We start from the raw sequence: 26491 nt of genomic DNA, 5'->3' as shown, positions 1-26491 counted from the left end.
TCTTTCTCTGGCCTCTGTCTGCTCTCTCTCTCTCTCTAGGTATCCCGCTCCAATGAGAAGCAGGATAGGAAATCAGGTCAGCAGTGTGCTGAGCATAGCAGGAATACTTTGGAGCAGTCCGAGGCCAGCCCGAGACTGTACGCCACTGTGCCGAGCTGCGAGCTATCTGTTTGTCTTTGCGAGTGTGGCTTCCGCAGCTTGGCACAATTTGTCGGCTTGGTGCGAGTGTGTACATGCTGGAGCATCCATTACTTTGAAATTAGTCTAAAGTGCAAGGGCACGTTTGAATCAAAGGCGAGAATGGCACACTGGTGGATTAGAGTGGAGCCCGGCTGACGGGTGGAGAGAGCAGCCAGCCAGGATACCCAAAAACTCTTTGAGTGTAAACTAAGAGATGGCTCTTAGCTGAACAGAGTTACTAGACGCAGAAGAATTACTGGAAATGGAGATGGAGAGAAGAGAGAGCAGCCTGGGTGGGCTGAGGTTTTGGGGTATCCAGTCAGAAGCAGAAAGCTTTCTGACAGTTTTATTCCACTGTCCTATTAAGAAGTAACTTTTCTTTTTTATTTGATTGTTACTCGGCAGCGCACACAAGAAAACAAATCCCCTCCCCGCCCGAGTGCACGATCTAGTGATGATTTGCTTGCACTAATGCTGCAGTGCCGTCATATGTTTGCCCGATCGGCACACCTGTTGAACAGAGTAAACAGTAAATATGATCTAGGGATATTCCCTCAGGTGGTAATTTACAAGCCCCTATCCAAACATTAACATGACTCAAAGGCATGGGAGCATGCACGTGCACAGATGACGTGCAGTACTGAAGTGTGGAAATTGGAGGGAGTGGGAGTTTACTGCAGGTTAAAGACTCTAATGTGTCAAATGTGGGAATGTGTGTTAGAAGAAGTGGTTGGTCGAGGGTCTCGACCGCTGGGCTCCTGTCACCGTTTGGCTGTAAGCCTCACAGACCTCCTGTCATTGTTTTCAGTGGCTTCACTTTCTAAGAATGCTCCGGCAGTTCTCATATTTGTCTCCCTTTGCTTGCACACACTCTTTCTTTCTTACCACTATCTAAAACACACACTAACATGAAATGCATGAACACAGGCTGCTCGCGCTCGCGCACACACACACACACGCACACGCACACACGCACACACACAGGTTATTTATAACAGGGTGGAAGGGAAAGGCAGCGCGGCCTTGCAGGGCCTATTTTGGGAGGTTGAGCCCTTCAATCACTCAGGCTGACAGCTTCTCAGTGATACCAGGAGAACAATACAGAGCAGAGCAGCTTGTTTATCTTCCTCTAGCCGTCCTGTTAGACTCTGCCTCCATGCCTGGGTCACTGCCTCTCAGCCTGCCTGCCTCCCACCAGGAAAACGGGACTTCCAGGACAACAGCGATCTCCAAATCTGACATTTCACAACCACAAAGTGATTTTCCATTATTACCTCCCCCAGCCCGGATGTTTACAATGGCTTAAAAAAAAAAAAACCCCAAAAAACCCCAAAACAAACATCTTTAAGTATTATTTAATAAAAGCTTAACGCAAAAACTAAACTAAATCTGCTTTTGGATCATATTGATCCAGCATTAGAGCTCCTGCAGATTAACTACCTTAGTGACCAAATTATGACCGTCGTCATTTCTGAGATGTGAGGATTGTCAAAAATGATTTCAAGTAAATCTCTTTGAGATTTTAGTTCAAAGATGTCATCTTGGGTTCTGGGAAACTATGTGAAGCATATTTTTTAATGTCGTTAGAGACCGATTCAAACGTTACTAAATCTTGATCAGACTTTAAATCGGTGAGAAAGAAGTCCACGTTATGTGACCTTACATCCAAACCCTGTTACTTATTTTAAGAAGATGGAGAAAAATGAAACAACTTTGAGTAGATGAATTCGATATGGACTGGCATTTAAACAGTGCTTTTCTAGTCTGAGTGAGAACATAAAGGTCTTTACATTACAGCGCTTTCTTCTGGGAATTTTAGGATCTTTATCCAGCTCGCATCCACAGATACGGCCAAATCAGAGTCACCCATGAGCCTAACATGCGTGTCTTTAGACTCTGGAACAGATGGACAGTTCTTTATGACTTTCCCATCGGGCTTATTCCAACATTAAAATGCTGAAGATATCCGTTCATGTCATTATGAATGGATTCTCTTCACTGTCCTTCCAAAGCAAAAAGCTTTTCCGCAGCAGCCTTACTTGTGGTAAGTCTCTCTAGCTAAAAATAATTTCCTGTGAACTCTGTTCGACTCCACCAGTTGAATGAAGGATTGCTTTGTGTGTGTGTGAGAGAGCAGAGATAGTAATGATGGAGGATGGGCACAGTGGGGACGTGAGGAGTGCAACAGGAGGCTGATATAGTTATCTGGTAAAGATTAGAGCGGTGTTTACTGGAGTTAATGGCCTGTGTCATCACTACGCAACTACTGTGCAATGTTGGCCGGTGGCTGTGCCGTCTGGGTCGCATTTATCGCCCCATTTTGGACAAAGCCTCCAGCCCAGCCTTACAATAGACCTATAATCAACGTGATGAATACTGCAGGACATCTAGGATCGCAACTGTTTGAGTCACATTCGGACTATTCAGAGGTACAAAGATGTTCAGTTTTCTGTTATAAAAGGCAAAGAGACTTTTACAACTTCGGTTCAAAACCTGTGAATCAATAATCCAATAAAGCTGATTTTCTAATAAATGACTAACACAGTGTAGTGTCTCTGTGGAGCTGTCTGCTTTAAAAACAAACAAGACTCAAACGTATAAAACCCAAACATCCTCTAATGTTAACTGTTATCATTAATCAACTATTCATTCCATGTTGTCAGACATTGTTTCAGCTGTATATCATGTCTGTGATATAATAACTGAGATTCAGGAGACAAACATGTTTGATAAATCCTGTAAAAGCACAGATTGAGTTTGTGAGTCCATTTAGATCCGATTTAGGTAAAAATGGTATCTGCTGTATTGTAAGGCCGTCTGGTTCTCCGCTACAAGCAGCTACCATAATAGTCTAAGAGGCTGATAAGTTGTTTAAACACAAGGACAAAGTACAGACTCCTTCTTTTTTATCTCTTTTATGACTCAATTTTTTTTTAACTATGTATAATACTGAGTTTGTTGGTTTTCTATTCTTAAACAAAAAGAGAACAAAACAAACCCCTAACATTTATCACATGTGTTATATCGATTATTCAGAGGACCAGGTACACATTGCTTCTGTTTAACCATTAGCTACACTTGCAGCATTGCTAATAAGATTTCCAGTCGATTCACCCAGGGGATGAATCTAAGTGACTTTGTTCCCTGACCTTCCTACAGGCACCAGCAGTAAATTATTTTTTAGCATCAATGTAAAATGCAGTCATGCAAAAAAAAAGTTTTCACAGGACTCTATGCAGCCCCGGGAAACTGCAAGAGTAAAGTGCACCCTTAGTGCAGAGGGTAAGTAGCAGCCAAGTGCTGCTAATCAACTGATCATCAGCATGCGTGAGCAGCTCTATAAAAGCTGGTATTTTGGCAGGTTGAAGCATTCAGGTTTGTGGAAACACAATAAAACAATCCAGGAGCGGATGTCCCAACAAATTCCTCTCAAGGTCAGACCATGCAATGGTCAGAAGCTACTTTTGGCTGCTCCCTTCCCACAAAGGGTCACCACAGTGGATAACTCTGAATTTTACACTAGATACTCATCAATGGTGACCTTTTGCTTGCTAGGCAAATGTTCAAACTATGGAGCCAGTGCAAGAAACCCAAAAACCTACGTGTCAGACTCTCAGTTAGCATGTTTAATGTTAGCGTTCACGACCGTACAATTAGATAAAGACTGAACAAACATGGCTTGTTTGGAAAGGTTTCCAGGAAAAGGTCTCGTCTCAGCATGACTTAGAGTTACAAAGCTACATCTGAAGAAAACATATCAGCAAAATCACACCATACCAGCTGTCAAGCACGGTGGTGGAGGGGTGATGATTTTGGGCTTGTTTTGCAGGTATGGTCGACCATGAACTCCTCCATATACCAAATTATTCTAGAGCCATACGTAAAGCCATCTGTCCAACAGCTAAAGCTAAAAACTGGGTCACACAGCAGGACAGTGGCCCCAAGCACAACAGAATGCCTTAAAAATGAAAAGTACTGCAATGACCCAGTCAAAGTTTATTGCTCCTAAAACTGGTTCCAAGAGTTGTTGGGGTGCACAGTCCTGTGAAAACGTTCCCTTTCACATGACTCCGTTTCTCCACTTACTAGTTGGGCAAAACGTTTGTGGGACAATGAAAGATTTTAAATTTGGCTATATGTAACGTAATAAATAGACACCATTGACATTTACTTTTTTATAATTCAACATTCCCAACTTCTCACAAGCATACAGTACCAGCCAAAGGTTTTGCCAGTCACCTATTCTGACTCACTGCAAATGGAAGTTAAGCTTTCTTATTATTGTCTTATGTCTTTGTATTTCTCTTTAAGCCATTAGCTGTTATTTCAGCTGCTGCTCTGTCTGATAATCATTTTTGGGTCTCAGCGGGGATGCATCCACAGCTCAGCACAGCTCTCTTTCAGCCACAGGTTTCTTATGAGACATGTTTACTTTTTAAAATAACAACCGGCAGAGATGTGTGACAAGAAGTAGGTGCAGCTCCGTAGAGCTGTCAGTGCGGCTGTCATTTTTCAAGGCTATTAGCACAGCAAAGGATATTTCCTTCACCTCCATTGTATTAGAAAGGCCACAGATCTCAGATTTATATCTCAGCAATAAAAAAAAAGAAGAAGCAAAAATAACTAACTGGCAAAAAATGTGTGTTTAATGGTGTTTCTATGCAGTCTAATGGGATAAACGTTCCCATTAGAATCATTCTCTGTTGGGGTCACAGCAGCTCAGGTGGTAGAGCGGGTGGTCTATCATTCAGGAGGTCGGTAAATTGAATCCCAGCTTCTCCAGCCTGTCATACTGAACCCTAAGGTGTCACCGGTGCATCCATCTGTGTGTGAATGTCCCTGCATGAGTGAGACTTGTGGTAAAAAGTGTCTTGTGTGCTCTAATGAGCTCTACATAAGTACCAGCTAATTTACTATTTGATGCTCAAATTACCTGCCTATGTTTGCGCTCTCGCTTCTAGTCAGATCTGCGCTTCAATTAAATGTACTTTCAAACCAGCTCCAGCAGAGAGGTTTTACAAATTTGCCCCAGCTTCCCTCTCTGCGGCCCACTAAGCGATGTCGGGAGGACCTGAACACGGTCACTCTACCTGTCTCACAGTGTGCTTTGTTGAAGCGGTTGCTTTTGTCCAGTCAACTCAGATTATTCTCTCGGGGCTCACACCTCCCACTCTCCCTCTGTGTCACTGTTGTGACTGATGTCTTTTCCATCCTGCTGCCCTCTCTCAATTAAAAAGGAAAAAAAACTCCAATTCCTTTGACCTTTACCTTGACTTGGCTGTTTCCACTAAACACACATGAAAACACACAGCCCTGACACGGCTGCTCTCTCTCCTATTTTAGTCAAATCTCCTTCTGTGTCCTCCCTTTCTTCCAGTCTTTTAAAGGTATGCCCGGATTTCTGCTCAGATAGTACCGCGCACACTTATATAAGCAGGAGGTTTGCACGTTTGATGGCTTATAGGGAACAAATTGCATTGGTAGCTGAGTAATGCCACAGCAGTATAATCTCTTCAGTTCAGTTCCTCCTTCCCCAAGGGACCGCTACCCTAGCCTTTACAACAGGTAGCTCCACCCAAGTGACTGACCCTTGAAGTCCAAACCTGGATAATCTCCATAAGAAACTATATAAAGAACATTTTAAGCATCCTGTAGAAGAAAAAGTGAGATTTGAAGAGTCTTGGGTTTCATCTGTACTTCTAAACTCATGGATGGGACACTGAATTTTAGCTTATGGCCTTTATCAGTATACCAGTTAATTTTAAAACTCATTTAGCTTTTCTAGACTCAACCCTGCTCTCATTACATTAAACTAGGCGAGGGCTTTTATTGTGGAAAGGTGTACAATTTATGTTTCTTTATGGGGTTTCCCCACTTTTCCAGGACTGTGTGCCAGTGGAGGCTCTTAACAGGTTGGTTCTTTTCCACTGTTTCCATTATTAGGCACTCTCATTCCTAATGCTTTTGTTGGACTTTCAGTTTTTCTCTGTTGTTTGCAGATGGCTTATGAGTCACTTATAGCAGGAAGTGGGCTGTGACCTTGTTATCCATCATTGTTCCAAGACTTTTAAATAGATATGAGCTATCGAATGCAAATTGTTAATTATAGCATGTATTATTATTATCATTGTATTATTAATGAATGTGATATAGAGTAAAACCTTTTTGGGTAGAAAACTCAGAGAAAAGATGGAAATGTAGCTCTAGTGAAATTCATTCATCATCCACTTTGTTAGAGAAAATATCCAGTGAGCAAAATGCTTTTTTGACATCAGAGAATGGCCAGACCCCTTTGAGCTGATAGTAAGGAAATATGACACATCATTTCATAAAGCTCATATCTCAAACTGGTGTCTTGAACATGACATTGAGTTCAATGTATGCAAATGGACTCCACAGTCAACAGATCGCAATCCAGTACAGCACCTTTGGGATGCAGTGGAACAGGAGATACACATCATGGATGTGCAGCCAACAAACCTGCATCACATGTGATATGATCACGTCAACATGGACCAAAATCTCACATTTTGAATCTGTCATGAGGAATTAAAGCAGTCCTGAAAAGCAAAAGTGGGGGTGGTGCATGTACACACGTGTACCTTATCAAGTTTATTACTGTAAGTTTGTATTAAAAATGCTTAAAAAGAGCCAAAAACTGTAACACAAGTATAAAATTAAAAGGTTTCACTTTTTTATGTGACATATTTTAAGTGTGTTAATTTCTTGGTTACTAGTGATTATACTGCAAACGGTTGTGTGTCCATGAGGATACAACCTACTATAACTCACACATTTTTGTGTAAACAGTGTTGGATAGCACTGCCAGAGATGGGACTGAGTGTAACTTTTCACATTTCCTTTGTGTTATGTTTCCTCTCAAAAGGCTGACAAAAGGTTGGAGCACAAACCACAAAGGGTTTTCCTATGGGAGCAGGTGGTAGGACTCTGTGCTTATAGTTGGCACCATTATTTCTAAGAGTGTGGCGATCCTTAAATAGCCTTAAATCTCTCTCTCTCCAGTCTTTTTTTTGCAGGACTTTGCAGGACAGTTTAATCAGCAAATTCCATTAAAGGACAAAATCAGCAATGAGTGCAGAACATAAACATCAATGTTTTATACTTTTATTCCAACTTTAACCAGCCGCTTCTTCAGACAAAGCCAAAGTGTAACAGGCTGAACATGTAAAACAAACATTTCATCAGTGAGTCATTATTTCCAGGACATCATCAAAACTCATCGAGGTTGCTTCTGGTGTCCCGTAGCTTTGTGAGGGACATCAGCACCTCCTCTGTCGGCCTCCTGCCCAGCTGTTTACCCCCTCTGCTCCTCACGTTCACTGTTCCACTCTCACGCTCCTTATCACCCACCACTGCACAGAAACACACACAAAAGACTGTCAAATATGTCAACAGTACTGAAAAACAGTCGCAGTCTTTAGTATTTTAAGTAGCCTCTTAGTTATTCATCTTTACCAAATATGTAGTTATACTGGGCGAGCTGAGCAGAGCGGATCTTCTTATTTAAGGTGGCTCCCTCATCGTCATTCAGATCTGCCATAAAGCCAGCTTCATGGAACTGCTGGACCACCTTAACAGGAGAGAGACAGGGATTCATTCTTTTAAGACTGTATCTGTAATCTACCTCTTATATTAAAGAACAAATTAATCATGGCAGGATGAAAGTTCACTTTGTCTGCTTATGCACCCGAAGCAAATTTCCATCAGACACTGACCTGCCTGCCGTACGACTCATTGTTGCCCCCCACAGGAATAACTGCGACCTGAGCCGGAGACAGCCACAGAGGCCTGGGTGAGGCACAGAGGGGGGTGACAGGTTAGCATACAGCTACAGGACAATAATCCCACTAACGGGGTATATTCAGATTTTGTGCATTATCATCTTCTCACCATTTCCCTCCAAAGTTTTCAGCCAGTATGGCCATCATCCTCTCCAGCGATCCCAGCACTGCTCTGTGGATCATTACTGGTCTGTGCAACTGTCCATCTCGTCTAAGAGAAAGGTTACAAAAAAAGAGATCACGAGGTGGTGCAGCGTGGCAAAGCTACAGTCACAAATACTCTTCTTGACGGTATTATGAACATTACATTATACTGAAGTGAAGTAGCTGAGTGGAAGTAAATATGCAGATCTCTGTTGCTTATTTCTAACCTGCTTTTCCTATAAACTGTTCTACAATGGGACACTAATTTATTGTTGAACATATAATCTAATCAGATTATAATCAAAAACACTTCAGTAGATGTGGATCAAAAGAAGAAAGGCAGACTAGTTGAAGGCAAACAGAAAATTCGACACACTTGAGCTGATAAATCCAAAAAAGGGCTAATGTTTCATCATCAAATTAGCTCCCAAAGTTAGACTTGTGCCATCTTATCCTGAGCAATTGCTGGATATATATATACACAAGGATGCATTCTCAACAAAAAGAAGTGGCCAACTGTAAAGGAGTAGTGGTTTAAATCAGTGCAGATGCAGGAATGTTAAAGAGATTGAATGCCAACTACTGAAATTTATGAGTGACTCACCCAACGTACTGAAGGTCAAATCTGATTGGCAGCTGGAAGTCCAGCTGGATCGTGGCACACTGGTGCTGTCTGCCAATAGCATCTTTGATCAGGATGTCAATCTGATGAAATATGAAGGCGTGTGTTATTACCGGGCTTCACTTTTCCCTTCCAGTTTAGCGCTCTGAGACAAAGTACCTTTTTGTGCACTGAATCATTAGAAATGGGTTTCTGAGAGAAGCTGATTAGCTGCTTAGATTGTGGTTTAAAAATCCTGGATACACGTTTCTTTGTTTCAACGAGCGGTTAAGCTCAACCTGACTTCACCCATCGCCTCCTCTCAATGCTTCCACATGAGCACGCTGACGTTTATCTGAGGCCGACTTCTTCTTGGAAAGATAAATTAAGTCCCCCAACCCCCCCCCCCCCCCCCCAAAAAAAAAGCAAAGGTCATTGCCGCACTGTCGTTTCAATTTTATTTAAAAATAAACAAAAACAAACAAACAAAAACACACACACACACACAAAACCTCTAAATATTCTGTGACCTACAATAATTCGTGTCTGTAGTTTCTCTGTGCAGAGCCGAAGCCGAACAAAGATGTCTTAATCTGCGTTGCAACATAAATAAATCCCCTTTAGAGGAATTAAAATCATTAAATCTAATTTTATTATTGTCAAAACTTGAGAAATGCACTTGTTTGTTGTTCTCCCAAGATTTCAGAGATAATGAAGAGAAAATGTAAGCTTGGCTCAGTATCAAATGGAAAAACGATCTACCTGCCAGCACCTCTAAGCTGATGAACACATTGTTACAGGCTTGTGAGAAACAAAAGGTTTCACTGGACTACTGTGGAAAAAAATGAGTGCAGCCCAGTATTCAGTAGCTTGTAGAGCAACAACTGTAGAGTCCTAGCCCACTCTCCTTTACACTGAGTTTCAATCAGGTTGAGGTCTGGACTTTAACTGGGGTATTGTAGATTTGCTGCTGTGCATTAAAAGTTGTTGTCCCGTTGCATCTGGTCATCTCAACAAGGGGCCCAGGCCCTGGGGCCCCAGAACAAGCCCAAATCATCACCCCTCCACCACCGAGCTTGACAGCTACTATGAGGTGTTTGTGCTGCTATGCTGCGTTCGATATTTTTCAAATGTGCTGCCGAGCATTATGACCAAACATCTCCACTTTGGATTCTTCTGTCTAAAGGACATTGTTACAGAGGTCTCTGGTTTATTCAGAACTTTGCAAACCTAAGCATTGTTTTTTTGTTCTTTTTAGATAGAAGAGGCTTTCTAAACAAGTCATAACTGTTCAGTCTTTTTATAACTGTACTGTCACAACTTTTAACATTTAACATGCTAACTGAGGACCGTAGAGTCTGAGATGTAGACCTTGGGTTTTTCTGAACGTTGCATGGACTGACCCTGGGGTGAATTTCCTGGGACGTTCACTCCTATTGTGGCCAGACCAGCCAACTGTCAGAACATCTGCTTTAAAAGAAGTGGCAACACTTTCTGATGATCAGTCAGTCAAGTGCATTTGATTAGCAACAACCCAGCTGTTAGACTTAGTTTTTAGTTGGACTGCATTAGAGTCATGTTTTTTTTTCAGTTTGAGGATACAAGTCAGACAGTTAAGACTTGGAAGTTGCTATACCCGATAAAGAATTTTCCCACATGGAGACCACCATAATGTACCATTTCTTGGCTTGCTTTAGAGGTGCTGGTAGCTGTCCCAAAAGTAGCTGCTTCCACCATTTCTGAGTCAATATGCTAAGCTAATCAGCTCTCCTGGTAAATCAAATAATCCTATCTTTAATAGTGCTTCAACATAAAAAAAACCCCAAACAAACAAAAAGACCCCCCCCCCCCCCCAAAAAAAACAAACAAACCCCAAAACAAAACACACATTCCCTTAAAGTTTTTTAAATTAAGGAGGAACAGAGTGACTAAACTGATGTCACGATGCTTTGGTGTAAACAAACAGTGATAAACAACATTTACTCCTGAGTCCATTAAGTGCAAGTCTTCCTTCTCACCGACCTTTGGTCCGTAGAACGCTCCGTCTCCTGGGTTTAATTCCCAGCGTTCACCAAACTGCTGCAGACTCCTCTCTAACTGCTTCTCTCACACACACACACACACACGCGCGCACACACGCACACAAGACCACAGTAAGCAAGTAGTTGCATGACAGAATATAAGTACATTAAAGCACATTATGATCGCCATGTCTGTGTTTGAACTGTGCAGGCTCAGAACTGTTATGTTAAATTACACTCAATTGAATCAGCTTAGATTGCTGCTGTGCCCATTTAAAAGGTGCTCGGGGGATTTGGAGATATACATCTACCCAACAGCCTGACGCAAAGCAGCTCTCGACTGGAAAGTACCACTTACATAACTGATAGATTAAGTGGAAATGCCTCCCCCCTGGCTGCCACTCAAGAGTACACATATATACACACACGTTGACCAGCTATGTCTGTGTAGGACTGCTTTTAGCACACAAAATGATGGAGAGTGTGTCAACGTGTCTGTTTACCTGCTCAGCAGTGTCCCACTGTTCAGGCTCCCCCAGGCACGGCGTGGGTCGTGTAGACAGCAGGCAGTGAAAGGAAAACCCAAACACTTGATAGACGCTCCTCACAAAGTCCAAACAAGTCACAATCTCTTCTTCCAGCTGGGAAAAAAGAAAGAAAAGTCAGGAAGAGGTCAACATGAAGACATAATAATAACAGAAAAGTGTACACAGCTGAGAGACCAACAAGAACTGAGAGCCTAAAAATCAAACCAAGATCGAATTTCTCAGGCTGACATAGTGGTGATCATCATGTGACCACCGTCTCTGAATTAACAAGGTGCAAACAGAAAGGCTGAAGGAACAGTATCATGGGAAGGCTGCAGGACTCCATGTAGGGGATCAGATTTACTGCAGAGCCACAAAGGCTTACATACGGAGGTGCAAAGTCTGAAAAGGACAAAGACCTTCATTCATCCAGGCTAAAGCTTCCTGGAATGTCTCAGGAGTCATTTACACAGCCCATCTAATCACTGAAATGCGGTTCCACGTGGGTCTCGTTTACAGCGTCTGTCCCACTTAAACATGCCTTGGTTTAGAAACGAGAGATCATCTGCCTGTTTGCGTACCTGTTCAGGTGTGCAAAATATGTGCGCGTCATCCTGGCAGAACCTGCGAACGCGAGTGAGACCTCCCAGAGCGCCGGAGAGCTCGTTACGGTGCAGCGCCCCGAAGTCGGCCCATCGCAGAGGGAGCTCTCTCCACGAGCGAACGCGCTGCTCAAACATCAGGCTGAACACAACAAAGGAGAGTCAGTCTCTGCAAAGACACCCGAGCACAGGTAGGTAAGGTGTGTGTGTTCACCAGTGTGCAGGACAGTTCATGGGTTTGAGAGCGTAGGTCTGAGAGTCCTCTGATTTCACAGTGAACATGTTCTTGCTGTAGTGCTCCCAGTGGCCAGAGCGCTCCCATAACGCAGTGCTGTACAGCGTTGGGGTCACGACCTCAGTGAAGCCTCGCCTTCGGTATTCACACTATGAGAGGTCAGGAAGGAAGGACTTGTGTGACAATGAGTGGAGGACAGGGTCAAATGGTCACAGGGTCGAACAGCATAGAGACTTTAGGCTAAAAAGGCTGACATCCTGACCACTGACATGAACACGTATGACCTCAGCATTACAATCAGCAGCATGTTGATGCGTGTTATTACGTTTAAATGGACAACATTCAATAAATACACACACTCAATGAACAACTTCCTGCATAAGCGGCATTTTATAATTATATAAAACCAACTAAGGTCACAGTTGGATTTTGAATAATCAAATTAAAGCATGTGGGGCATTTTTTGGTTTTAGTTGCATAAGCGGTGTTGAAAAGGGCCGAAACTCACTTAACAGGTTTTTTCTGCAAGCAGATAGTAGATTTGAACCGTTATACAGTTATTTCTTGAGTTTTGATTAAACAACTTTTGATGTACCACAAACAGGCAAACTAACTAGAGAAAAAAATGTTTCCTGTGTAATGCTGTGTTCATTCTTTAAAGCCAAAACTAGGCAGTGAGAGGCCCAGGCCAAATATGAGGTTTGATGACATGTTTATCCACGACCCTTTGTTTCCACTCACATAGTCCCTGCGCTATATTCATACAGTTTCTTATCTGTAATGCTTTCTACAGGTGTAACAAGGTTGTGATGGTGCAGTTCTAGGGGATTCAAATATAAGCTCAAACAAATAATACACCTTAATGAAGTCTGTGAGTGTGTTGTAGATGTGGGCTCCTTTAGGCATAAAGAAACAACTTCCTGGACTGACTTCATTGAAGAAGAACAGCTCCTGGTCCTGTGTAAGAACATGAAAAGGTTCTTATTTCACTTTTTAAGATAGCATCATCTTCTGTACCCATGTACGGTTTCTGTCTTACCGTCCCGATGCGTCTGTGGTCCCGCCTCCTCGCTTCCTCCTGCTCCCTCTCCCACTCCTCCTTCTCTTTCTCACCTGGAAAGGCCACACCTAACAGTCGTGTCAAACCGGAGGACTCTGTCTGGTTGGCCAAGGTCACAGAGGACAGCTGGAATGCAGCGATGAAAAGTGGGGAGAAAATAATAGGTGAACATGGACGTGGCAAAAGAGAAAGTTATGAGAGGGACGGATGGCCGTGTGTTTCTAAGAGCCCAGAACAGAAATCTGGCCTCTGACAAACACAACATCCTGCTGCTGATATTTCCAGGCCCTTTCTGTTGTGGAATCCCAGTCTGCCCAGTGACAGCTTGGTATGGAAACTTTCCTCTCTCCCTGGATCAATATGGATGAGGAAAATTCCACTCACACAGCATGTGTCCCATCTGACAGAGAGCCACGAAGGTCCAAATAAAACAGATTTTAACTGATGAGATGGCACTGCCTCTTTCATTGCAGTCATATAGTGTTTAAGTGTGAAAAATCATGATAGCACTGCCATATGAAATACAGTTTTCATAGGAATAGCCCAAATTCTTGAGTTAAGAAAAACAAAACAATAAAATACATAAACTGGCAGTGAAACACAAAAAGAGAAAACAGAAAGACGAGCAAAGGACTGAATGGATACACAAACACAACCACATACCTGCAGCATCTTGAAGACTGTGAGGAGGCCTGTGTGTGGGAGGAGGGGGCCATTGCAGACCGCTATAGTGTCTCCACACCTGAGCCACACAGAATGGTTGAAACCAGTTAATTTACTGGTGAGTGTTTTAAATCACTGGCAGGTAAGAAATTTTCCTACGTGCCTGTATACTGTGACAGTGGTGCCATTCATCTGCTCTTCAGCAAACTGCAGCCTCAGCTTACTGCTCTATAAGAAGAAAACACAGAAAACTGATTTCAACATGGACACGAGGACAGACAAATATCACAGCTGGACTAAAAACAGGAGTCACACTTAAAAAGCGAGTAACATAACTGCTATTCATATCCTATCAAAGGTTACTCAGATATGCTTCAAGCCAGCATGGCACAATGCTGCTACACCACCAGTTTTTTTAAAAGTGGAAATAAATATAAAATCAAATAACAAAACTTTCCTGCTTCCTGGCATAGTATAAGCTGGTGCATTGAAAGTGTGAGGAAGGAGCTTGAACAGCTATGCCACAGTGATTTGGTAATTAAGACTTACCTCCTCTACATAAAGAATTAAAGAAAGATGTGTCAGCATTGAAAATGTCTGTCATCAATATTATATTATAACAAACAGAGCATGTTGCAGACCTGGAATAGCTCTTGGATTTCTTCTATACTCAGCTCCAGTCTAGAGAGAGGAAGTTTGAGTGCTGCCGCCTCCTTACACCTCGCCTCCACATCACTCAGAGACAAAAAACTGTAGATTCAGGCAAAACTTCAGCTGCAGTTTAGTCAGAATCAGGAGCATGCCATACAGGTCAAGCAGCCGGCACGAGTTACATAAGGTGGAAAATGTGTCATTAAAGCAGCACATAACAATGAACAGCTATTCACAGCATGCATATAAATAAAAATTAGGAACTAATTAAACTCGTGAATAAAAAATATATATTTTATTTGAAAGGTCAGGATTTTTTTTTTCTTTAAAACAAAAAGAAGCTGAAAAACTGAAATAACAACCATCATGTAACTACCACCACCTCTTTCACTTCAAAGATGAAGTTTTGACAGAGCTCATATCTGATAGACAACCTGGCAAAAGTAATCACCTGTTGTCCAACAAGTAATCACAGAAAAGCCCGAACTCTGATGTTCCTTCTCTGCACACCTCAGCACCAAACATGCCCTCCAAGACTCCACCGAGGACGCACGCCCCTGTTCTCCAGGCTGCCTGTGAAATCAAGGGTCGTAATGAGTGAGCGCCAAAGACATCTACACGGTAATGTTGGGATGGTAGAGTAAAACAGCAACACAAAAATGTTCTCATCCCACTACTGCTGGTCCCAGTTAACGTGTCGTTTCAATTTTTGTTTGTCATGTTACATGGCATGTTAACATCTTTATTTATTTTCTAACTTATGATGATGCTGAATGAGGTGAGAAAATGTTCTTAAAAAAAACTTTCAAAACGAATTTTTCATCAACATCACACTTACAGGTCAAATAGGGGAAACTGCACATACTTAAAGTTAACAGCGGGGAACTGTGTAATTACCTGCTTTCCCTCAGTTGTATCAAACCCCAGAAGTTGTAGTTCACAGTCTGCCTCTAGGGGTCGTCCAAGCTCCCAGAGTTCCCCATTCACCTTACTCACCAGGGCTCCTTTCAATCTGAAACAACACGTGCAAAAGCACAGTTATATCACGACAGTTAAACATATTAAACCAAAGGGTATAAACTGGGTACTTACCTCACACTACGAGCAACATAGAGCGGTGTGGTGACACCAGCTGTTCCCTTAACTATCCGGCCGTCAACCAGCCGGATACGGAGGGGCATTTCTGTCGATTCAAAACGCTTCCCATTTCCACGTTTTTCCCTGAGAGCCTCAAAGATCTGCAGTCGTTCAGATAAGGCAGGAGATGCATTCACCTGTAAAGCAAAAAATAAAGATTTGGTTTGAAATTATTTACAAGAAGCAAAAGGACAAAAGAACTAAAATCTGAAGATGACAGAAAACCATTCAAATAAGACCTCCAGAAATTAAGTGCACATGCAGTAAAGCTAAGAGAGACAGACAAGCATTTAGGATTTTAGCAACACAATAATATATTCTGAACTTATCTTACTGCCCCAACAGAATTAGTAACATAATGCAAAGATATACACAGGCATAGCCCCTCAATATGTTTACCTTACTACTTAGCTTACACTGCACAGACTCATCACTGATATGCATGGGATGGACTAAATATCTGAAACACCTGTCAGTTTAACGCAGTGAAGGCTTTTCTAAACCAGCTGTAATAACACCTTAAGACAATTCTTCATCTATGAAGGATATAAAGGACTACTTTATAAGACTATGCAGGTGTTGGGATGACATAATTAATGAACTGGAATGGATTTTAAACTTGTTCAATTAATTAATTAATAAGCCATAATACCTTTAATCACCATGGCCCCAAGGTAAAATTAAATAGAATTAACATTTTAGGAATAGCCTTAAAGAAAATCCAAAATTTTTTACCCATGTATTATTATATCAGTACTTATTTTAGTTGGTTATAACAAAAACAAATGTAGTTAACTGACCGTAAACAAAAACACCTCTTTAGACTTTTAGAAAAAACAAAAACTAACTTTTCTTACAAAACTTCCATAAAGTCCACAAAGTTCTTTGTTTTGGTACTGAGCTGATTTGTCAACACAAAAAGCATCAGGACACTTTTTTTGAAGTTTATTGTAAATGAGTCTTGTTCGTATTGTAATACTGGTTTGTCTAAATCTTGTGTAAAAAAAAAACAAAACATGATTATTATTATTATTATTAATAATAATAATATTAACAAATATTTTTAACAGCAAAAACTAAACAGAAAAATCCAATCTCGACAATAACTGAAAATTCAATATGAAATAAATATTTTTAAGTTAAATTAAAAACAAAGTTATAACTTTGCATTCATCACCATTTCCCATACATTAACAAACCGGGTATGGCTATCCAAAAAAGCCAAAACATGAAACAAAATTACGATAAAACCGAATTAAAAGCACATTAATCTTAGCTACCACACGACAAATGTTTCCAATAGCACATTTAACAGACAGGAGCATCAACAGCAGCTCACAACACTCACTGAAAACACAGTGCTGCTTGCTAACGTTAGCCTCACTCAGTGCACTGCTTTACCGCACCTTGCTGTACTTCCTCTGCGCGCAAAGGGTCGCACGAGCTGTCCAACGACAGGTAACAAGCCGAAGCAGCTGCGTCACCGCCATACCAAACACCCCTGCCTAAAACAACCGCTTCATTCACCATTACCACACATTACTGTCCCCTTCACTGCAAGCGGCCATAACACCGGAAAGCACGGGTTACTGACAGCAGCGTTGACGTAAAGACTGAAAAGTTATGACGGAGCTCCGTCTCAGCGTGCGCGCTCCTGACGTCTACGCCAGGGCGCGCAAAATAAACGCAGGAGAAATAGAAAGAGCGCGATGAGGAAAAACATCTCTAGCCTTCAAAAATAAAATTACGCAGTCCGGTCAGGCACTTCAGACTGGAGTCACATATGCTGAAATTTACACGAAACAGCGCATGCGTCGACAGTTCTCGTTTGTGGAGAACATTGCTAAACGGTGTTTGAGAGCTTGCGTGCAAAACAAAGTAATTTCAGAGAAGCACCGACCTGCTGCATCACGACGGGGCCACAAGCTGAGCAGCAGAATCGGTGCTCTTAGCTTCCCGAGCCTGCTGCAAGTGTGCATCAGTTTAGTGCCCAAAGTACAAGTTTATTTTAAAACACGTAGGGAGGAAAGATGAATACAGTTTGACTTTCACCGAAAACCACATTCACTGCAGCTCTTATTAAAATAACGGACATATTTTAAACCCTGCCCTCTACAGACTCGCTGTCAAAAGCTCTAAATAATTTTAATTATAAAACTATTCACTGGCCGTTTAATTTTGTGAACAGACTTAAAAAGCTGAGAATATTAGTAAACAAACCAGCTGACTCTGAAAAGGGGCGTCATTATATTTTGGATTTAGAAATTGTGGGTAAAACAACCCAACGGAGAGACGGAGCGGCTTCATCAAGGACGACTTAAAGACTGCAGTAGCCGAAGTACTTCTGCTCTGCCGCTTGGGGGAGCTACAGCTCTATGAGAGAAATCTACTGGACTTTACAGTGTAAATACAGTGCATTCAGCTTTAAATTACCTCAGCAATTACTTGGTGACATCACCTTAATTAGCAGATTAAACCATATTATAGGTAAGGCTTTAAAACTGTGTTTGGTTTAACATCATGTCCATGTTAAAATTAGGTAAAAGCCCTTTGCAATTAAAATGCTCCACACGCAACAAGTCTGTTGGCCTCTATAAGGGCAAAAAGTCGATCTAGTATTTTCCCCAACGGTTCAGATTTCTTAATTAGCACTGAAGACCTTGTATTTCAACTGTATGACATTTTAAAAGTGTTAGCAGCAGATTAACAGGAACAGGGGCCCTAATGTGTAGCAGAAAATATCCACAACAAGAATAAATTATCCTGCATCATGTTAAATTAAATAAATGTAAAAAAAATAATTATTTGCTGAACACTGTGCAGCCACTGTTTTGTCTTACTGTGGGCATATTAATTACACACTAGAGGTGAGTCATCACTCAGTCACAATGTCTCAAGTGAGCTCTGCAAATATGGTCCAGAAGTAGGTACAGGGTTTTTAAATGAACTTGAGTGTAAAGTGTGGCTTTCCAGCAACAGTGTGTGGTGTAGTGTGCAAGTTTAGTTTTTGTTATTTTTTTAAACAGAATGAACCAAAACAACAACAAATACAGAAAATGGCAAATAGAGCAGACTGATTACAGTCTGCAAAGCAAAAAAAAGAAGAAGAAAAAAAAAAGTATTTGCCAATATGTGAAGGCTGGTTTAAGTCACTTCATTAAAGCACTGAAAATGTTACCCCTCTAATAGTTTTGATCCTTAAAAATAATATCATAAGATATAGTTCCCCCCTTAAGTATGCATATATTCACTGTGACAAAAATAAAAGCTGCAGAATGTGTGCATGTTCATCACACCAGAAAAGATTGGACACTCAAAGGGCGGTGATATAGCATCATTGATGAGAACAGCAGTGAAAGCAGTTCAACTTATATATATACACACACACACAAACAGGCTGGTAGTTTTGTCAGTCATTTTCAATTGGTCAAACCAAGTTATCTTAAGGTCACGAGGAAGGGACGAGAAGGTGAACTTGAAGATGTTTTACAATTATTCTGTGTGCAATGTGAACACTGCAAACTGATTATTAGCTGCTCCTACATGTGACTGTGAAGATAACAATTTACAGAGGGTGGTAACAGACGTATAAACATTCAGGAAAACACCAGTGTGCCAACGCTGTAGTGACAAATATGCTTTGTGGTTACATTTGGGTATATTTTTTAAACAATGTATTCAGAGGCTTTATGCAGGAAGGTTTTCAGCATATTGATAAAACTGTAATTTCAGCTTCAACACACACTTGAATCAAACACTAGAGATGTGAGACCACTGCACCTCTGACTTGTAGAGGTAAACTACTACCAATGTATGAGAGAGGTCAGCATTATGGAAACAATTCCTGGACAAGAGGGAGCATTAAGGCCATCGTGCTAATCTTTTTCTTCGTTGTTATTTTACCTCTTAAAAGTGGTGAGAGGTGCACAAGTGTTTTAGGATGAAGCCCATGTGAGCACAAGGTAAGCACAGACGCTTGAAAGCAAAAGCATGAAATTAGCAATATAGAGAAAAGGGCCAAAACAATTGGAAGTATTCAAATGAACCATTTTACATGCAATCCTAATTAGCTTAAACACCATCTGTGGGTTCCTACAAATGGAAAAGCACCAAGTCTACCTAGCAAGAAAGCACAGCTGAAAAACAAAGGCTTTAAATGTTAATGTAATGGTAGCTGTGCAAATGCATGAGAACAATCTGAAAGGTAAAGTCAAACAGCTCAATTCAAGTGATGATAGTGACCAAATAAAAATACCTCCCCCTCCCAGTTGAATTGAAACTCTGGATTTTATTCAAGAGTACATATTGAAGGCTAGCAAGGGTGTGGTTCAAAGTCTAATACTCCCTCCCAACCCATCATCCACTACTGAGTATCTTCATGACTCAGTCTAATGTGAAGCGCGCACAGGTAGACATTTATATATAGGAAATAAAAATGCATAATTATCTTCAGCCTCCTCTTCTGTGCGGTGGTTTCGCAAAAGGAGGACATAAACACATGATAGGTACTGGAGAGAAAATCTTCTGGGCTAAAGCTTATCCAAGGCCTCGATCACAGTAAAGACGGGGTGCGTGAACAACGATCACTGTCCTCATGTACAGAGATAATAGCTTAAAAAAAAGAAGGGGGGGGGGGCTATGTCAACTCAGTCTTTATATTTACAAGCTTAGAAATATACAGTGAGAGTGACAGAAGGGTGGAAAAAGGTTGAGCAGAAGAATATTATTTACAGCGGGTAGTTTGGAAATAAGTCTTAATCTCACCTGAAACAGAAATCACTTCAAATCTCTCTCTCTCACACACACACACTCTCTCTCTCTCATGGAAGAAGAGATTACTGTCATGAATTCAATCCGACATTTTTGTTTTTTTACTTTGACACTTTTGGGAAATGCAGTAATTCTTATTCATCTGTTAAATATGATGCAGACACAGATGAGCTTAGTAGAGTACAAAGACTGGAAGTACGGGCAAAACAGCTTGGACTTCTTGGAAAATTGTGACTTCTTAGAGTTGTGCTGTTGCTGTGAAATTTATCTCAGAAGTCACTGCATGCTCATTATCCCCTGTAAAAGGTCCGTTTTGTATGGGTGAAACAAATTAGATGTTTTTTCCTGATCTAGGTTTTCAACTGTTTACAGTTTTTATGTTAAGCGTCATCTACAGCATACTGGAGATGAGTGATATTGAGCTTCATTACAAAACAAAAAAGCCAACAAACGCATTTCCCAAAAAGCCAAACTACTGCCCTGTTTTTCCTCAGTATCATGAGACCCATTTTTCTTTTATCCAGCATCTCTCTTCTCAGATTAAAATAATAATAATAAAAAATATATCACACAGGAAAACTCTGAAGCCCCTTTCAGACACGCTCTCATTTTCAATTATCTCTTGTAACTTGTTCGCTTCATGTCTGAATAAGCATTCTAGTCACTTTTCTATAATTTTACTAAGTGGGATCCAGTACAGTGGTAATATTCACAATCGCGCTATATAACATAGACATCGTATTTTAACTGGATTAACTTAGTTTCCAGCCTATGAGGGAGGGGCAGGAATAGCCATCACTTGCTACAGCACAGACATGGACATAAATATAAAGACCCCTATTTTAGGGAACAATGGCTAAGATAAGTAATCTTCACAAGTCTGTGGATAAGACTTCAATGGATGCACATAATAATCCAGTATGGCAATTCCCATGTAGCTCATGGTTATGTCCCTAAGCCACGAGGAACATCAACATTAAAAAAAAAAAAGCAACCCATGTCTGAATGACAGAATGCCGTCACTGTAACAGACGAACGAAGCCACCAGCATGTCTGAAAGGGCTGAAATGTAGTTTAATTTTTCTTGAACTATTTTGCTTTTTTCTTCTTACAGGTATGCAATTCCTGCAACAGAGCGAATAAAACTTGTGCATGGAGAATTGTTGTGGGGGAAAAAGAAAAAAGATTATTGGTTGTTACATAACAATCTGCACTATGAAACTGATAACCTCTTAGCTTTACTGTGCAGTGTTAGATGACTGGCTACCTGGCTGAAGCAAGACAATTTAAATCAGCTATTTACACACAACCTAAGGTAGTTTTAATTCAAGCTAATTAACAGAGTAAAGATATCTGGGCTCATACCAGCAGGGCTAACACACACACTGCACTGCTAGATGTGTGGCTTGCACTTCTCATTCAGCTTGTCGCAGATGACCACTTCAGTAGCGTGGGGGTAGGAAAGGCCTCTTCTGTGCATGCAAGGGACCACCTGTGAACGGAGGCCCGGGACGCTTGCCCCCACGAAACCCCCCTATGGGTAGATCTTGATTATGCTGCTGAGGGTTTCGGCCTCGCAGCAGGGATCTCTGTGAGATGGGAACGGAGAGGATTGGAGGCCGAGGAGTAGGCAAGGTGAGGAGGGGAACAGGGTTAGGGTTTTGGTTGCGGGGCTGCCCTGGAGGACTAGCAGAAGGTTTCTGGAGAGGAAGGGCAGCGGACTGGGTAAGTGAGCGCGAAGGAGCAGTGTCAACTGCAGGGGAATTAGGTGTGGAGGGCGAGGTTGCAGATGATGTGGGAGAGGGAGACGGGGATGGAAGAGGTAGATTCAGAGGCTCCTTCACTCTACCCAATAAAGGTGGAGGAACACCAGGGGTACCTGGACGGTGGAGGGGGGGTGCATGGCAGAGAACAAAGGGCTCTTTTACTGTGCCGGGGCGGGGAAGCTTAGGGGGCTCGCCTAGCAACGATGACATGAGGGGTGGGGGGGCCACTTTGCCTCCTCTTGGCCCTACTCCACCTCTCTCTGCAGCTTCAGGTCTGACTGAGTGAGGAAGTGGCAGAGGCCGGTCAGCAGGGACCATCACCCCTCCTACCATGACTGCAGTGGGTACAGCAGGGTGAGTAGGTGGAGGGGAATGGCGCTGTGGTATTGGGGGTGGAGGGGGTCTAGGGATTGCTGGAGGTGTGCTGAAGAAGGGAGATGTAGGAGGAGGAACTTGGTGGAGGTGTGATGGAGGAGGAGTCTGGATGTTCTCTGTGTGGTAAGGCAACTGATACTGAGTTTGAGGGAGATGAGGAAGGGGCGGAGGAGGGTGAAGATGTGGGGGGATTAGGAGATGTGGGGGAGGAGGAGGCATAGAGGGGGTCATGTCCTCTGTGCCCCCTGGGCCAATGTTAAGAGGAGGGGGGACAAGTTGTGGTGAGGGAGGCTGAGCTTCCAGGTATCCTTCCTCTTCATACCACATGGCTCCTCCTGGTCGACTTCCAGGTCCTCCTCCCCGTCGAGAGCCTCGACCAATCACGCGTATGCTCTCTACTGTCTTTATGCGCTCTCCAGTGAGCGGTCTATTAGAGTAGCCTAGAGTTTGAATGGGTGCCCCTTCGGTGCAGGGTGACACAAGTGTCTCAATACGATGGTATTGCCCCTCCTTCCCATCTCCACTTGGAGACATTTGACCTTTTAACTTGTCTTCTTTTTTTCCACACTGACCTCCTTCATCTGAACCAATGCTTGCCTTACGAGAGCTGGCACAGGGCCTCCTCTCTCCCATTGCTCTGTTGTTTCCCATCATCCTTAGCTGACTTTGCTGATCATCCTTCTTACCCTTCATGTCATTACTAGGAGAAGAGGAGACCAGCTTCCTCACATGCATCACTTCATTGTCTTTTAACTTTGTGCCGCTCTTTCTTCCAGCGCCATATCGGGGGGTGGGTAGGAAGTCTCCATCATTGCCGCTTCCCGACGGGGTGATAGCTGCATCCCAGGGTTCATTGCGGTAGGCTGTGGGTGAGAGGTTATGACCTCCAGATGAGCCCACAGATTCTGGCACACTGGCAGGTGTGTCCATAATCTCATCCTGGGTTGGGGTGCCGGCTGCCTCATCTCTCACTGGGGTCCCATCCACCCCATCAGGACTAACATCACCAAGAGCGAGACTAAAACCTGGATTACCCTGCAGGAAACTGTTGATTTTGGATTCTAAGCTGGGGGGAGAGACAGAAGGAGCTGAGGGGCGAGGAGGGGGAGGTGGTGGAGGAGGAGGGGACAGTTGTCTCTCTCTCCCCCAGTCTCTGATTCTTCCAGGTGTTTCTCGCTTGTGGCTGTTCCCCAGACCAGCTTTTGTTTTTGGGGTAGTTGGGGTGGTCGGGGTGCTGGTGTGCAGAGCTTTAGAAGGTGCTGATTCTGGGGAGGTTCGTGTACCAGCAGCAGCACCAGAGGTGGTGTTAGTCACACTATGCAGGAAAGAGGACAAACCTGACAAAAACAAAGTGTGACAAATATTGAAACAAGGTCACTTCGTTAGTCATTCTTAAAGAAATTCAATAAGCCAAATATATGGATCTTACCTGTTGTGTTGGTTTTAGACAGAGCATTAAGTATCCCTTCAGGTGTGATATCAACACGTGACAGGATACTGGCCAAGGCAGGGCTTGGAGGGGTTCCTTTGGAGGCTGCTGATTGGCCAGATGGGGTTGTGGGTGTCCCAGGAGATGGACGAGGTGATGGGCTTGCTGCAGAGAGAAAGATCAAAGCAGCCCCAAAAATTTAACAAAATTATTTTAAATGTACTGAATCAAACAAAAAGTCTTAAACGGGAAAAAATGTTCTGTGTTCCAACAATAAATTGAAAACAACATTAAAGTTAACCAGCAAGTATGAGCTGCATGGTCAACAACTGACTTTGCTCATTAGTCTGTTCCACAGAGCTCCCCTGTTGTCCAGACATAATTAAAAAAACAAATCATTGAGCTGCGCTGGGTGATGTGTGTCTTCTTTACACAGAAAAATGTAATGGCGGCTTATTTGGAAATGGCTCCAGAGATAATTAACCACAACCACTTTTACAGTTTCCAAGAGAGTTGTTCATGTAATGCAGAGGTCATTATATATTCCTGGAAATACTGTTAACATTGCTTCACTAACCCATTGCAGGCTCTTGAGGGAGGGCTAAAAATGAGTGAGAAACATAAGCACATTTGTTGATAATATTCAAAAGACTAAAAATCTGCAGTCTTATGCTTTCACTTGGCTCTAAGACCTTGCATCATTTAGTGGAAGTTTCAGAAAGATTTTTTCCCAGCATGAATCACGCCAGTTAGTCTATTATTTCAATTAGCATTTCATATTTTGTGAGCACAGTCAGGGTTGAATAACATCTAGATTCAAGTCTGAAAAGATAAGTGATCAATGTAGTTAATTCTAGAACATTCAACTGAAAATGTTGCAATGAATACAAATTATTATAAAACAAAAAGTACAATCAGAAAGTTCTAGAATTAAGGAGAAATGGAGAAAAGAAAATAACAAAAATAAATAGTGGCAGCTGCCAGTTCTACCCTTCAGCTTCCTAGTAAATGCACCTATGCTATTAACTGGAAAATCAGGTGATTTTCAGATAACCTGACCACTGACCCTTAACCTTGATGTCAAGGTCACTGACATTAAAACTCATCTGAGCTTTTCAGTAGATGCACCTACAGTATGAACTCATTCTCGAGTTATTGCATTCACAAACTTGGGTTTCTAAACCACCTGCCCGCTCAGCGGTGTGAGAATGAAGCTTTTATAGCCGAGAGGCTTTAAAAAAACAAAACAAAACAAACAAACAAAAAAAGAACCTAAAAATCTTCCCGTATTTAAAATCTCCCTTTCAAAAATCATATTCTCATCCATAGCTGATCATCTTTTAGGTCAGAACTTGAAGTCCAGGTCTGTCCCCTTAAACGGCTCCTTCTGGTATGTATGGCCGACGGTGAACACACCACAGTTCAGTTCACGGCGCTTGCGCTAATGTTTTCCTCGACATGCCCTAAAATGTTAGAGCAGAACTTCACATTGACTCTCTGAAGTTCACAGTGCGCAAACCTGTAACTGTCCTGATCTTACAAGTTTAGATATCATAGTCTCATCACCACAGATGATGGCCCACAAATGATGGCCCACAAATGATGTTTGCTGTTGATGTGGAAAGTAGTCTGGAGGCACATAAGAAGCTGATCTTAGAAGGAAGATAGCCTAAATTAATATCAAGTAACACTTTTAAAGCCTGTCTAGTCCTGGATTTCCCCCCCCTTTTTTTCACAAAACAGAACAGTTTGTCTTGTTTTGTTTTAAATTTTGTCTAATAACCACCAAGCATAACACAGAAAGTCATATCCCTCTTCCATAAACATACCTGTATTCTTCATGGCGGAGGTTAGCGAGCTGAGAATGGAGGTAATCTTTCCCAGGTCCACCTTGGCCAGATTGACACCCAGAGGGGTGGCTGGGGTACTTGTAGGAGTAGCAGATGTGGGAGTCACTGGGGTGGTTGTGGTGGTAGTAGCAGAAGCACTGTTCTTAGAGGCCTTCGCAGGCGGATTTGGAAGCTTTGAAGGCGCATCTGACTTTGCAGCCTTAGACATGGCAGCGGCTGGCTTTTCTTTCTTATCATCTGAGAATGAAGGAAATTCAATGAGCTCATAGATTCTCAAAATTGAATCACAAGTCTGCAGCTTTGCAACTTAACTTTCTAATGAATTAATTTGGAGACAAAAAATTATATCATAGCACAACCACAGATCTAGGACACTCACCGCCTGCAGTTGCAGCATCAGTCTCTTCGTCAGACATATCCATGTCCTCCATGTCTCTGTTGTCACTCTGCATTTCTCCTTCATCCATGGCCTTTCCGTCCAGATCTGGATCGAGCTGGGCTCTGCTAGCCGCAATTGCCATAAATGGTGAGTCAGAGCCAGTGGGGGAGGGGGCATCTTCAGATGGTGAGGGGATGGGAGAGTCCTCAGGTCCAGGTAGAGTGGACTTGAGGGAATCCAACTTCCTTTTAAGACTGGCCACACGATTGGCAAATGCGTTGTAAGCCTGAGGAGAACGT

General features: G+C 42.3%; 2 protein-coding genes across 3 annotated transcripts in view; both read right to left on the bottom strand.

Moving 5' to 3' along the window:
• Nucleotides 1-7289: 7289 nt before the first annotated feature.
• tars2 (threonyl-tRNA synthetase 2, mitochondrial) lies at nt 7290-21884 on the bottom strand. 2 transcript variants are annotated; one of them, XM_085177400.1, is made up of 18 exons: nt 21759-21884; nt 15579-15760; nt 15384-15498; nt 14938-15059; nt 14477-14585; nt 13999-14063; nt 13836-13914; nt 13152-13298; nt 12971-13069; nt 12092-12261; nt 11857-12019; nt 11252-11389; nt 10750-10827; nt 8731-8831; nt 8092-8193; nt 7917-7989; nt 7657-7771; nt 7290-7553 (listed from the first exon to the last, which is right to left on the bottom strand). In XM_085177400.1, exons 1-18 carry the CDS (start codon nt 21810-21812, stop codon nt 7411-7413), a joined length of 2055 nt encoding a protein of 684 aa, XP_085033526.1. In that variant the 5' UTR covers nt 21813-21884; the 3' UTR covers nt 7290-7410. The 2 variants fall into 2 exon arrangements, with proteins under 2 accessions (XP_085033526.1, XP_085033525.1); XM_085177399.1 differs by lacking the exon at nt 21759-21884 and adding an exon at nt 17030-21752.
• Nucleotides 21836-26491, bottom strand: part of rprd2b (regulation of nuclear pre-mRNA domain containing 2b) — a 17193-nt gene continuing 12537 nt past the window's right edge. Inside the window, exons 7-10 of the mRNA XM_085177395.1 lie at nt 26193-26478; nt 25793-26050; nt 23964-24128; nt 21836-23871 (exon numbers count right to left, since the gene is read on the bottom strand). Coding sequence (XP_085033521.1) covers nt 21836-23871; nt 23964-24128; nt 25793-26050; nt 26193-26478 — 2745 coding nt within the window. The remainder of the gene's footprint in view (nt 23872-23963; nt 24129-25792; nt 26051-26192; nt 26479-26491) is intronic.

Source organism: Neolamprologus multifasciatus, chromosome 11 (assembly GCF_963576455.1).
Source record: "Neolamprologus multifasciatus chromosome 11, fNeoMul1.2, whole genome shotgun sequence".
NCBI lineage: Eukaryota > Metazoa > Chordata > Actinopteri > Cichliformes > Cichlidae > Neolamprologus > Neolamprologus multifasciatus.
Note: the sequence above shows the minus strand (reverse complement) of the source record. Positions and strands in the feature narration are given on the sequence as shown.